Source organism: Ailuropoda melanoleuca, chromosome 10 (genome assembly GCF_002007445.2).
Source record: "Ailuropoda melanoleuca isolate Jingjing chromosome 10, ASM200744v2, whole genome shotgun sequence".
Lineage (NCBI taxonomy): Eukaryota > Metazoa > Chordata > Mammalia > Carnivora > Ursidae > Ailuropoda > Ailuropoda melanoleuca.
Window position 1 is genome coordinate 35628399 of NC_048227.1, and position 12352 is coordinate 35640750.

The following is a 12352-nucleotide window of genomic DNA, read 5'->3' on the forward strand; positions in this document are numbered from 1 at the left end:
GGTGGTTACATTTTCTTGTGTTTCAGGACACATTTCAGTAACAGGCTTTTTAAGTGCCAAAATATTCATTCCATGAATAATAAGTTAGGATTTCATTCTGAACTTCTCATTTGGTGGTGTGGCTTTTCTGGGACCTTTTGTTTTTAGTATGTGTTGCCATGACAATGTTAAACTCTTATGATTTCTCTTTTTAAGAAACACGCGGTTTTTGTTTTAAAAAAGAAAAGAAATAATATGTGGGTTTTTTCTTTTCCAACACCCTTACGACTGCCGGAATGTTGTGACAGTTGATCAGTGCGCGCTCTGAAGTGGTAAACCACAGCGTTTCCACTAGTCAGACTGTGAGGTGTCGCCAGGGTGATTTCATAACGTAAAGTCACCGGGAATATTTAGATTAACTTTATGCGAGGTTCTGGTAACTTTTTTGTAAAAGAAATGAAAGCACTTATGTAAGAAATGGTTAAATACTTCTCAGATTAGGTTTCGGCCCTGAGTGTTCTCTTCTAGCTCTCTCTAGCACTGTGGTTTTCTGAGGGCAGAAGGTTGATCTGGTGGGTGAGAAACTTCCAGCAGTGTGCTTCTGTAAGTGTGTGCTCTTCCTCCTCCCCTGAAGCCAATTGTGCTGGCGGTGTGTGCCCATGGGGTTAGGCAGCGGGGAGGAAGTGTGGGTCCAGCCCTCTGACAGCTTCAAGTCAGTGGCCAGAGTCAGAGTATAGACATTGCAGCGATGTGACAGCTGTGCCACAGGAAGGAGGGGAGGACCCTCATGTGCTGGAGGGCAGGGCTTGATGTAGCCCAATTCCAATACAGTAACGATGGCAGGACACTCCAGACAGCACAGTGTCCGCACAACCAGCATGGACTCAGAGATTCCCGTGCAAGCGAGGGGATTCGGGGAGAGAGGGAGTGTTTGTGGCAAGAGGTTTGGGGCCCTGGGGGCTGCCAGGAGACTCACCGTGCTTGCCAAGGCTGTGCTTTGCCGGCAGGTTTCCTACAGATGCGCACACACTCCACTGCCTCACTTCTTCCGTGGATGTCTCTGCTGAGAGAACCTACTGGCATCATCCGTGAAACTAAACTATACCATTGGTTACCTTTGTGGCCTATGTTGAGATTTTGTTTGATTTTTCTTTGAGTTGTCTTCTTGAGATTGTGTTATCACTGATCATGGGCTATCCTTCCCTTACAGAAATAATCAGATCTTATTGAATAATTAGAACTTTTCAACGTATACACCTAATGTCACTTCTGCCATCTGACTGGCAAAAATTCCCGTGCACAGGACTGTGTGAACACAAGACCGAATTCCCTATGTGAACTCCTGTTGCCTCATCAGGGGGGTTCTTGCTACTCCAAGTAGAGTCGTCAGATGAGGCTGCACAGGCAGAAGCTCAGGCCCCATCCCAGACGTCCTCTGTTAGAATCCGCATTTCAGCAAGTTCCTGGGTGACACCATGCACAGTAACAGCTGAGGTGTGCAGCCCTGGAAGCCTTGAAGGGCTAGGTGTTTGTCCCAAAGCCCTCGACAAATTTTAAGTCACTCTGGGGAAATCATGGGTTTCCTGACTCAGAATCCCACAAGGATTGTCAGAATCAGTGTCGCAGGATCACCCTCCTCACCAGGCCAAACGCGGGCCGAGCTCCGCAGCATGACGATGGGGGGTGTCTAAGTCAGCAGTCCTCTGGTCCAGCGTTTGCATACCTCCACAGGCTTGACCCTCACTACCTAGTCTGGCTGTCTGTTGCGATTTTAAGTGCTTGTGATTGTGAAGCACCTTCCTTTATGACGTGAGTGCAGATCTCCTTGCTTAAATCTTCGGTTCATGGAGCAGCCTCCTCTGGGGCCCAGCGAGTGTTTGTTGGACAGGCCCTTGTTCCACCCGAGAGCCCTTCAGAGACTCTCGCATGCCTCTCATGACGGCCTGTGCTTGGGATGGGGAGCAGAGGTTGCAGTGGAACTCAGATGCTGTAAGGGTAGAGCTGTAGGCTTGTCTGCCCCTAATTTAAGTACCCAACAGTCAGTGGTGATGTATTTCAAAGTAGCTTTTGCCTTGCTCTTCTGGGTCCCACAGTGTTGCCCCTCCTGAGTTGTTTGGCTTCTGAAGAAAACTTGTTGCATGCCTTGTGTTCCTGCTCGATGGTGGCTGTGCTGGAGGTCCGGCTCTGGGCCTTAGGTGTTCTTGCTTGTCCTGCCCTGCACCGTGCACAGGAAGATGCTGGAAGGGCACCAGACTGTCTCCATCAGTAGAACATGTGACTCTTGAAATCGGGTTTGTGAGTTAGAGCCCCACATGGGGTGTAGTGATTGTTTGTTTAAAAAAAAAAAAAAAGGAGGAAGAGGAAGATGCTATAAAGGAAGGCCGTCCTGGTTCATGCAGCATCTGGGAGGCACAGTGGCGTGGAAGCCACTCTGCAGAGATGTCTGCAGGTCTGAGTTAATTCCAGCATGACTTTTTCAGTAGAAATCTAAGCGGTGACTAGTTATTAGCTGCTTTGCCTGCTTCGTGGTAAATCTCCCACTGCACTGACAAAGCTTTGAAATTTAGTTTGTCCATTTTCATTGGATTTTCACATCGTGTCCAGTTTTACTGAGAACAGCTGGGAACTTGAGTGTTTGCAGTGTGCTCTGGACGCAGGACCTGTTAGTGGAGCAGTCTCAGCTCTCTCGGAGGGAAGACTGCCCTGGACCTACGTGGAAAGTCCTGAAAAGAGCCCACTGGAAAACTTGGCCTTTTATTTCCTAGGTCATGGGCTCCCAACTTAGCTGCAGCAGGGGAGTGGTGAGGCAGTGGAGATGTTGGGTTATCTTGAAGATGCGCTGCAGGTGGGAATGCCACTGACGCATAGGGATTGCTGTATTGAGACACTGTGAGGGGACAGACTGTATGAAATAGAGCATGAAGCTCTAAGAAAGGAAAGATGTAAAAATGGGAAAAAGAGCAAGAGGCTTTGACATTTAAAGAGGTAGATGTCGATAATGTGTAAAATTGATGAATGCGGAAGTGCCACTGGTTCTCAGTGATGCCTGATAAATGAGTGCTGCTGCTCCAGCGCTCCTCGATTTCACTCGGCCCCGAGGCCTGCGGTGCTGCGTGCCGGGAGGGCCCTGGGAAGGCCGCATGCTCTGCCACAGCGCCCTGAACTCGGCAGGGCCTTCCCAGGGCTGTGTGCTTGGCACTGTACACGGCCTATATGCATGAGCCACATGCTGGTCCTGCCTTCAGGGATTGTACAGGGATGACGACGCGAGCACGGTTTTCTCCCTCCAGGAGCCGGAGCTGCCGTGACTTAGGGGATTATTAGGTGAAGGCGTTCTCTCTCCCAGCACCCCCTGTGCTCCCTGAGTGCAGACTTTGTGCTTTGGTCCTGGAGCCTTGGCGAGCGCCCCCCATAGTCCACCTGTGGACTGAGTGAGTGAGTGTGTGAGGTAGAAAAGCCCAGAGAGAAGCAGGGGCCCAGTAGGCGTTGTGGGAATTGCAGGAAGCCTTACTGACACCCGAGAGATTGGGAAGACTTCTAGGAGAGATGATAGTATTTCGGGCACACAGAATAGTTTAAACAGAGTTCCCTTTTACCTGATAACTCCTCTTTCAACCAGTCTTCACCCCTATAGTAAATGTCTGCATTCCCTTACCCTGAGGTATTTGTGTCACCCAGAAGTAGCATTTGTCATTTAGACTCAAATTGGACCATGCTTAAATGTCAGAGACCTTTTTTACTTTCTTGTGCTTTGTTTTCCGTGCCTCTGAATTGTTAGGATTATCAAGTACCAAATGCTTAGTTGTGTTCTGATCGATAATGTGTGTTTTTAAATAAAAAACCACAAAAATGTTTATATGTAGGAAATAAATGCTTTTAACACAAGTACAAATACAGTGACCATGTCAGCATCTTCCATGGGAGGCTCTGGCTTCCCCATCTATGGCTTTTGGCTTGGGAGTGGCATTCGCCCTAAGGTGGGGCATTTTGATGGAAAGGATGGCATTCGGGGCTGGGTGGATCAAAGTGGAATATAGTAGGAAAAGTTATTTCTTCACCCTGAACAGAGGGCCACCTAGACACCTTCTTTCTTTAAATTCTTCTCCACAATTCATGTGTATGTAGCAAATATAGTCTGGGTCTGTTCTTTCTTAGACCAATAGATGATAGGAAAATAAACCATCTTACCATGATTACTTCCTTTTTAACATCAGAGTGTTGTGTTGTGTTTTGTTTTTTAAGTAGGCTCCATGCCCAGTGTGGAGCCCAACGCAGGGCTTGAACTCACAATCCTGAGGTCAAGACCTGAGCTGAGGAGATCAAGAGTCTGATGCTCAACCGACTAAGCCACCCAGGCGCCCCAACATCAGAGTTCTTTTAGAAAATCTGGCCTGTTAGTTTTAGGAACATGGTGGACGCATGTTGAAAGTTTGGAGGGGGGAGTATTAACTATTAGAGAAAATACTTTTAAAGAAATCATACATGACTTAAGCTACACACTTGTCATAAAGTGTACCTTGGGAATTGCTTTTCATTTATAATAATGAGGTGCTTGGTGTGTGTAATTGTGTCTAATGAGCGTTAATGAGTTTGAGATCTGAATATCCTTATTAGAAAAGTTAATGGTATGGAATGTGTAATTACCAAGATTTTTTTTTTTTTACACATTTAGCTTTAATTAAAATGCTCTGATAAGTATGTGAGTTGTTTATGTTGTAGTTGCATGGTTGAATGTGAGAATATTATGATTACACGTAATTGTCTGAATATGAAAGGAAAGCTTTGTGATGGTGCTTAATGTGTCCAAGATGCTATGTTATAGTATCAATTTTATAAGCTGCTATTTATAACATGACTCTAAAGCTTGGGGAAGTTGGAGAGAAGGGAAATCTTAAGCATTAGAATAAATAGTAGGACATACAACTTCTGCCTTATGGTAAGTGCTCACCAAACAAGGACGTTTGGATGGTTGGACAGAGGGATAAGTTGAACTTGAAGTGACCAAGGAGATGCAAATTTGGGATCATATCTGTGAACTTTGAAGTTCTTAGGAATGGGGTTCTCTGTGTTGCTACAGATTTTCCTTTGTTCTTTGGGATTGACCCCAATAGATGGTGGAGTCCCGGGAGGGAGTGCCCTGCAAGCCATCAGCAGGCCAGGTAGTGGACGCTAAGGGCGGTGCATGAGGCTGTGCTAGTTCCTGAAACTCAGTGGTACTGAGATGAAGCCTGGATAAGTGGAAATCCTTGCAGAATCAGCACACCTCCTTCCATCCATGAATCTTAGCTAGACCAGTCAGTCAAGTACAGAATTTCTTGAGCAGCTTCAGAGAGCCAGACGGCTTAGCATGGCGCCTTCCTGCATAGGAAACCGTAGGAAAGAAAGGTTTGGTGTTAATGCCATTGTACAGATAAGTTGCAAGGAATTGAAATTTTGGCTTTAGAAAGATTATGTCCTAGATTTATTAATAAGTAACAAAACTGACCAACTGGGTATCACCTCTTCCCTTTCTTTAATCTTCTGTACCTGTGCAGGTGAGCAGCGAAGGACCCCAGGGAAGGTGGCAGCCAGAGGGGGTCCCCTTAGTTCATGTCAGTGATGGCAGATTAACCCCCCCCAAGTCAGAACACTTTCTGTTGTCACGTGTTTGCCACTCCCCTGAAACAGACTTCTGATTCTCTAGAGCTCATCCATAATTTTCACTAAGTGACCTCTGATTTTGTGATCTGTTGCTCTGCAAGATCAGAGCTTGACTTTCCTTCAGGTGTTTGCTCCTCAAGCACTGCTGTGCAGAACGGCTGACTAGCCTGGGCCCCTTTGCTCTGCACAGCTCCGTTCCCAGTGGCCTTGTTCTCTTGCTTCATGACATACGTAGTCAGTCTGTTGATGAACTTGTACTTGCTTCTTAGTAGCTTGTCAGTCATTTGTGGGCTTTCCCTTTTACTTACCTTTTTCCTTTGTCTGTTTGTTGTTATAGCCATCCTGGGGTCTCCAGCTACTGGGATTCAGAACACGATTGGTTCTGTTGGCACAGGCCAGCAGAATGCCGCGTCTCTAAGTAACCCAAATCCCATAGACCCCAGTTCCATGCAGCGTGCGTACGCTGCCCTTGGACTCCCCTACCTGAACCAGCCCCAGACACAGCTGCAGCCTCAGGTCCCCGGCCAGCAACCAGCACAGCCTCCAACTCACCAGCAGATGAGGACCCTCAACCCCCTGGGTAGGTGGCGGAGCGCTCGGGAACTTGTTTGTCCAGTGCAGCAGCAGGAATGACAAGTCCTTCTGGAACCCAAGGCTGTTTACCATTGCTGGTTTTGCTTTAAATTCAAATTAATATACGTATAAATGATGATGGTATCTTTTAAATGCTTGAAATCAAGAACTTCTAGGAAAAGGCTACAGTGTGTCTGTGCAAGGAAGATGTCACAGGTTTGAGAAAAGAGAAGCATTTGCAAAGGAACCAACATGAGATCCTTGTGTTGCTCCTGTCTGGAAATTTTTCATAAGGGACATTTCTTGCCCCTTAGGGTTAGAATCTCACAAGTTAGAATTACGACTGTCCCACTTATAGACCACTGATCTGGTGGAGAACTCATAGGTGGCCCACCAGTTCCTGGCGTGTCTTGGCCACTGGCTAACCCACATCTGGAGGTGAGCAGCCCAGACAAGAGCGGCCTGGCAGGAGTCTCCACAGATACTTCCTGCCTCAGCCTTGTCCCTGGCGCGGGGCTTCCTGCTGTCATCTCAGCTCATCATTAGCCAGGGTTTGCTCATTCGCTCAAACAGCTCGTTTCTGCCATCTGCATATTGTGTTTTTAACGTTTTTCTTTAAATTGCCAAGCAGTTATATCAGTCAAGTGAAGCCAAGGTAGTTGTGCTGGTTTGGTTGTTTTCCTAATAAAGTACGTATTTTAACCTTAAAAATGACTCTCTTAAGATTGGCCGATTAAAAACATCTCATTTCTTGCTTTTTGGACAAAACTGCCCTAATGTATATCTAACCTCTGGTGGCCTTGCGACTGGGTTGGAGCCCTCAGACCTGAGTTGTAAGGTGACTCTTAGTCCTGTTTGAGGTTATAATTTGGGACAAGACTGTTAACCTCTCTCGGTCCCAACTTTTTCTTACTTTAAAATTAATACCCCTGAAACAAATAATACATTATATGTTAATTAAAAAAATTTTAGAGACAGCCAGCAAGAGAGGGAACACAAGCAGGGGGAGTGGGAGAGGAAGAAGCAGGCTCATAGCAGAGGAGCCTGATGTGGGACTCGATCCCAGGACCCCGGGATCACGCCCTGGGCCAAAGGCAGACGCTGAACTGCTGTGTCACCCAGGCGCCCCTAATTTAAAATTTTTTTAAAAAATTTAAAATAAAAATAAAATGAATACACAGATGTTATCACTGGGATGTAATTTCAATGATTTTATTTTCTGATATGAAAAGAAAAGTTGACACAAATCTGTGACAGGTCAGTTCAGTTGTTTAGGGCATATTAATGAAGCAAGAATAAAAGTCTGAAGCTCGCAAGTGGGATCATTTGTCACGTTCTGCACGGCCACAGAGTACACTTACAGTACCACCTAGACTCCAGAGAAATGCCTCATTTTGGTTACAGAACGCAGTGAGAAGGAGTCTGCAGCTGAATTTGTACGAGTTGATTGTTACCATTATTGAAAATACAGCTTGCGGAGTTTCTACCGTACTGGCTATTATTATAACTCGTAAGAATCCCTTACTTAGGCAGTGACTTGTTTATGTTATCAGAACTTTGAAGTGTATATTATAATTTAGGAGTTGGTTGATTTCTTTCTGTCTTTAAAGGAAATAACCCAGTGAACATTCCAGCAGGAGGAATAACAACAGATCAGCAGCCACCAAACTTGATTTCAGAATCAGCTCTTCCAGCTTCCCTTGGGGCCACAAAGTAAGACCCGTGTTTCAGTGGGCTCCTATCTGAGTATGTGGTCACACATGAAAGGGGTTTGGAAATCACGAAACTGATAGTTCTTACATGTGTGATATCGAAGATAGTATGGAGGGGGGTGCTTTTTTATTATTATAACTGTAGAGCAGATAATAAATTAAACACGGCTTCAGTTTTGTTGTACATACATCACTCAGGCTGTCCTGAGTTTTTAAAAGGCAAGTGTGGTTGAAAAATGAAGCATATTTGCATCACTTTGGTAGATGTGGTAAATGTTCTTGCTCTTCCCCTAGTCCACTGATGAACGATGGCTCAAGCCCTGCAAACATTGGGACCCTCAGCACCATACCTACAGCGGCCCCACCTTCCAGCACCGGCGTTCGGAAAGGCTGGCACGAACATGTCACTCAGGACCTGCGGAGCCATCTAGTGCATAAACTGTACGTGCCCGCCTCACCTTTATTCACATATGATGGATATAAGCAGTGTGACAGTTTGCAGTTTCACTATTGTCTGATTTAATTCCTAAGTGGTCCCTGGGTCTCAGGTGACAGTGCCCCAGCAGTTGAAGACGGTCACACGCTTGTTCAGGGAGCCACAGCCACTGCTGGCAGGCCAGAGAATCCGGGTGGGGGGGGGGGGGGGCGCGGTGTCAGAGCATCCATGGCTCTGCCCTGTAGGGGGTCATGAACTGTTGCCCATGTCACAGAGGTCAAGATTCCTAGGTGTGGCCAGACCTTCTGTCCTATGAGCTCTGACATGCAGCAGGGAGCTGGAGTTAGCTCAGAAGCTTTGCCTTGTTTTGTATCTCAAGATTATAATTGTGGAAGCCCCTAAGAACGGGGGGAATTTGGGCCTGGTGAATACAGAGGGCAGGATAGTGCCACACACAGTATGTTAACAGAAAGGAAGTCAACAGTTAACTTTCTCCACCTACTTAAGTTAAATTGAAGGGCAAATTGATCAGCTTAATTCCCTTGGAGTGTTTTTTTCCTTCATCTTTTTAGTGAAAACTATTTTTTATAAATAGTTTAAAAATTAGGAGTTCAGGGGCCACTGGGTGGCTCAGTCAGTTAGGCATCCAGCTCATGATCTCAGGTTCGAGGGATCAAGCCCAGCATCGAAATCCATGCTCAGTGGGGGCTCTGCTTGAGATTCTTTCCCTCTGCCCTTTCCCCTGTTCACACTCTCCCTGTCTCTCAAATAAACACATCTTAAAAAAATAGGAGTTTGAAATCATATTATTCTTGAGATGACCTAGGACTTACTGTACATAGCAAAATATTGGTGTGTTTGACATATAGATAAATTGACAGGTCATTGTCGTCTCCAGAAAGTGACTTCATTTGTGTGTTCACGTACTGAGAGAGAGAGAGTTGGCATTTCTCTCAGCAGTATGTTGCGCCCCCATAAGTAGATGGTCTCATTTCTCTCTCTCCATGTCGTCATGTATAAAATACCAAGATACTGATGGTGTCTCGAAAGTCTGTTGACGAGCATGTTGTCCTTGCAGCGTCCAAGCCATCTTTCCAACCCCTGACCCGGCAGCCCTGAAGGATCGCCGCATGGAGAACCTGGTGGCCTACGCCAAGAAAGTGGAGGGGGACATGTATGAGTCTGCCAACAGCAGGGTAGGTTGCCATACGTGTTCCAGCCGCACGACACCTACAGTTGAAAGAATGGCATCTGTCTGGAAATGGGGAAGTCTGTTAGTTAGTAGATTAATCACCTCGAGGCCACTGACCAGAGGGACATCACAGATAAGACAGCAGAACCCTGCATAGCTCTCTTGGTTGACTGCACATGTCCACTACAGTGGTGACCGAAGCATGTAAAATTGTATTTTATCCATGGATGTACTTTACAGTGGGCGCTGTTTCTAATGCTTGTACTGTGTTACTGCCAGTGTCGAATATCCAGGAAGTGATTCGACTGTGGAATGAAATATGTGCATTTAGCGCCCTTTGTCCTATAATGTCACTAGTCATTCAACAAGAGGCTGGGCCTTTGGTTTATCCATTAGAAGTGCTGGATACTGGGGCGCCAGGCTGGTTCAGCTAGTAGAGCATGTGACTCTTGATCTTGGGGTCATGAGTTCTAGCCCCCTCTTGGGCCTAGAACTTACTTAAAACAAAAAAACAACAGAACAGAAGTGCTGAATACTTACCTTTGCCCGCGTACTTAATGTAAAAGTTTGTTAGTTTGAGGGACGCCTGGGTGGCTGAGTCAGTTGAGCAGCTGCCTTTGGCTCAGGTTATGATCCCAGGGTCCTGGGATTGAGCCCCGCATCAGGCTTCCTGCTTAGCGGGGAGCCCGCTTCTCCTCTCCCTCTGCTGCTCCCCCTGCTTGTGCTCTCTCTGTCAAATAAATAAATAAAATCTTAAAAAAAAAAAAAAAGTTCGTTTGTTAAAACATACAAAATTGATGTTTAGTTTTTTGTTTTGGGGTTTATGTTTTATTTTGTTTTGTTTTACAGTTTGGCTGCTTAATATTGAATGCTTTTGCTCTTTAGGATGAATACTATCATTTACTGGCAGAAAAAATCTACAAGATACAAAAAGAACTAGAAGAAAAACGGAGGTCGCGTTTGCACAAACAAGGCATCTTGGGTAACCAGCCCGCCCTGCCGGCTCCCGGGGCACAGCCCCCAGGGATTCCACAGGCACAGCCTGTGAGGCCTCCAAGTAAGGACTTCACTTCCTTCTGCCAGCCCTCAGGCTGTTGACTTGTTTCCCCTTCTGGGTTTGGGGTGTATTTCCAAGCCTAGAGAACTATGTTCTCGGGGAGCCCGCACTTTGGAGGCTATGCTGCAGCCTTCCGCATCGGCCTGTGTTTGGAGAGGTCTCGTGAGGGTGTGCAGGGATCGGTATGCACAGTGCCTTCACACCTACGCACTGGTTTTCCCTTTAAGTTTGAAGTTCTGAAGGTAAAATTCCTTATTCCCAAATGAAGGATTATTTTAAATAAGCAGGTTTTTTCTGCCATTGCAGACGGACCCATGCCCCTGCCAGTGAACCGCGTGCAGGTGTCCCAAGGTATTGAACTGTTGTTGTGAATCATGTTTTGGTTTAACATTCAACAGCCACAAAGTTATTTGGTTGTTCCTCTTCCCTCTGCATTTATTTCTTTGTAGCTCCTTGTTAGTCCCTCCATTCCTCCTGATGATGATCGGAATTCATGTCCACAGGCAGTGTGATTATCTGTGATATTTGGAAGTTAGGAGACCATAGGAAAGCTCTCCCAGGAGATCAGAAGTAGGGTTTAGCCTTTTTTTTTTTTTTTTTAATGGACAGGAGGGGGTATTACTCTTAGAAAGAGTTTCCTCGAAAAGCCTTGTTGGTGGGGACGGAAACTGTGCAAAGGCTGCAGAGGAGAGCTTTGAGCCAGCCTGAAGAGGGTTTGAGCTCCTCCTCAGGCCGGGGGTGCTGGCAGCTGGCCTGAACCGCTTTCAAAGGTTCTTTCTCACGTTGAGATTCTATGGTGTTTGTGGTTGAAACAGTCATTGGAGTTCGGGAGTTTGGGGGAGGAGCATTTCCAGGCTTTTACAGCTCTTGTCACATCGATTCTTGAACAACAGGACATGTTTACAGGTTGTGAAGTAAGGTGGCGACATTATCCAGGAGATTCCAAAGCTAGGCCTTGCTGCTGTGTGCAGAGTAGTCTAAGCAGGGGGAAGAGGTCTTTTTAAAAGTTGTGGTAGTCTTGGGGTCGTGAGTTTGAGCCTCACATTCGGTGTAGAGAACACTTTCCAAAGCTAAATAAAAAACTTGAAGAAAGTTGTGGTGATCTTAATTGCATACCGAAGAGGCAGTTTACCTAAACTGGTGTTTGGGAGAAACTTCAGGGACTTGTTTTGATGGACAGACGAGATATGAGAGTGAAGGAAACCAAGAAGTCAGGGAAATGGAGCCTTGAATGTAGCTGAATGCTGCATAGGGGATGACATGGAAGATGGGGCTGATCCGGGATCTGAGGAGGGCTGTTGAGCAGGGTACCGGAGGAGTTTTATAGCAAAGCACTCATACCTCCCTTACCAGCACATCTCCGTCTATGTGAAGAGGGGCTCTTTGTGGTGCTGTTGCTCAGTACTGCCTTATTCTCTTACATGAAATCCTCGAGGAGGGGGGAAGCCTATAGCCTTCCCAGAAAGTCCTCCTGTGCCCACCCAGGCACTGGTTTTTTTAGGGTGACATTTCTAGGTATCCTTGAAGGTAATGCTGAGGGAGGCACATGTTCTCTGAGATCTTCTCAGGTCTATGCCAATGTTAAGGCGGCACCTCAAGAATTCTGTTAGACTCCCAGCGTAGGGCCTAAGACTTGCTTGAACCAGCGTTGATGTACGTGTGGAGTTTACAGAGTATGGTGGGAAGTGAGGAAGCATGAGACCACGGTCCAGAGACGTGTAGCAGCCGGTGAGGTGTCTTTCATAGTGTGACATGCCTGTGGG

At 46.3% G+C, this 12352-nt stretch overlaps 1 protein-coding gene across 6 annotated transcripts in view; it reads left to right on the top strand.

Annotated features, from left to right (window-relative positions):
• The window catches only part of CREBBP (CREB binding protein), a 123400-nt gene that overhangs the window by 73872 nt on the left and 37176 nt on the right, over window positions 1–12352 (top strand). For 5 of the 6 annotated variants that reach the window (XM_034670472.1, XM_034670471.1, XM_034670476.1 and 2 more), the window contains 6 exons: window positions 5957–6199; window positions 7803–7905; window positions 8199–8345; window positions 9419–9536; window positions 10418–10589; window positions 10896–10940. In XM_034670472.1, coding sequence (XP_034526363.1) covers window positions 5957–6199; window positions 7803–7905; window positions 8199–8345; window positions 9419–9536; window positions 10418–10589; window positions 10896–10940 — 828 coding nt within the window. The remainder of the gene's footprint in view (window positions 1–5956; window positions 6200–7802; window positions 7906–8198; window positions 8346–9418; window positions 9537–10417; window positions 10590–10895; window positions 10941–12352) is intronic. The other variant, XM_034670473.1, reaches the window with a different exon arrangement.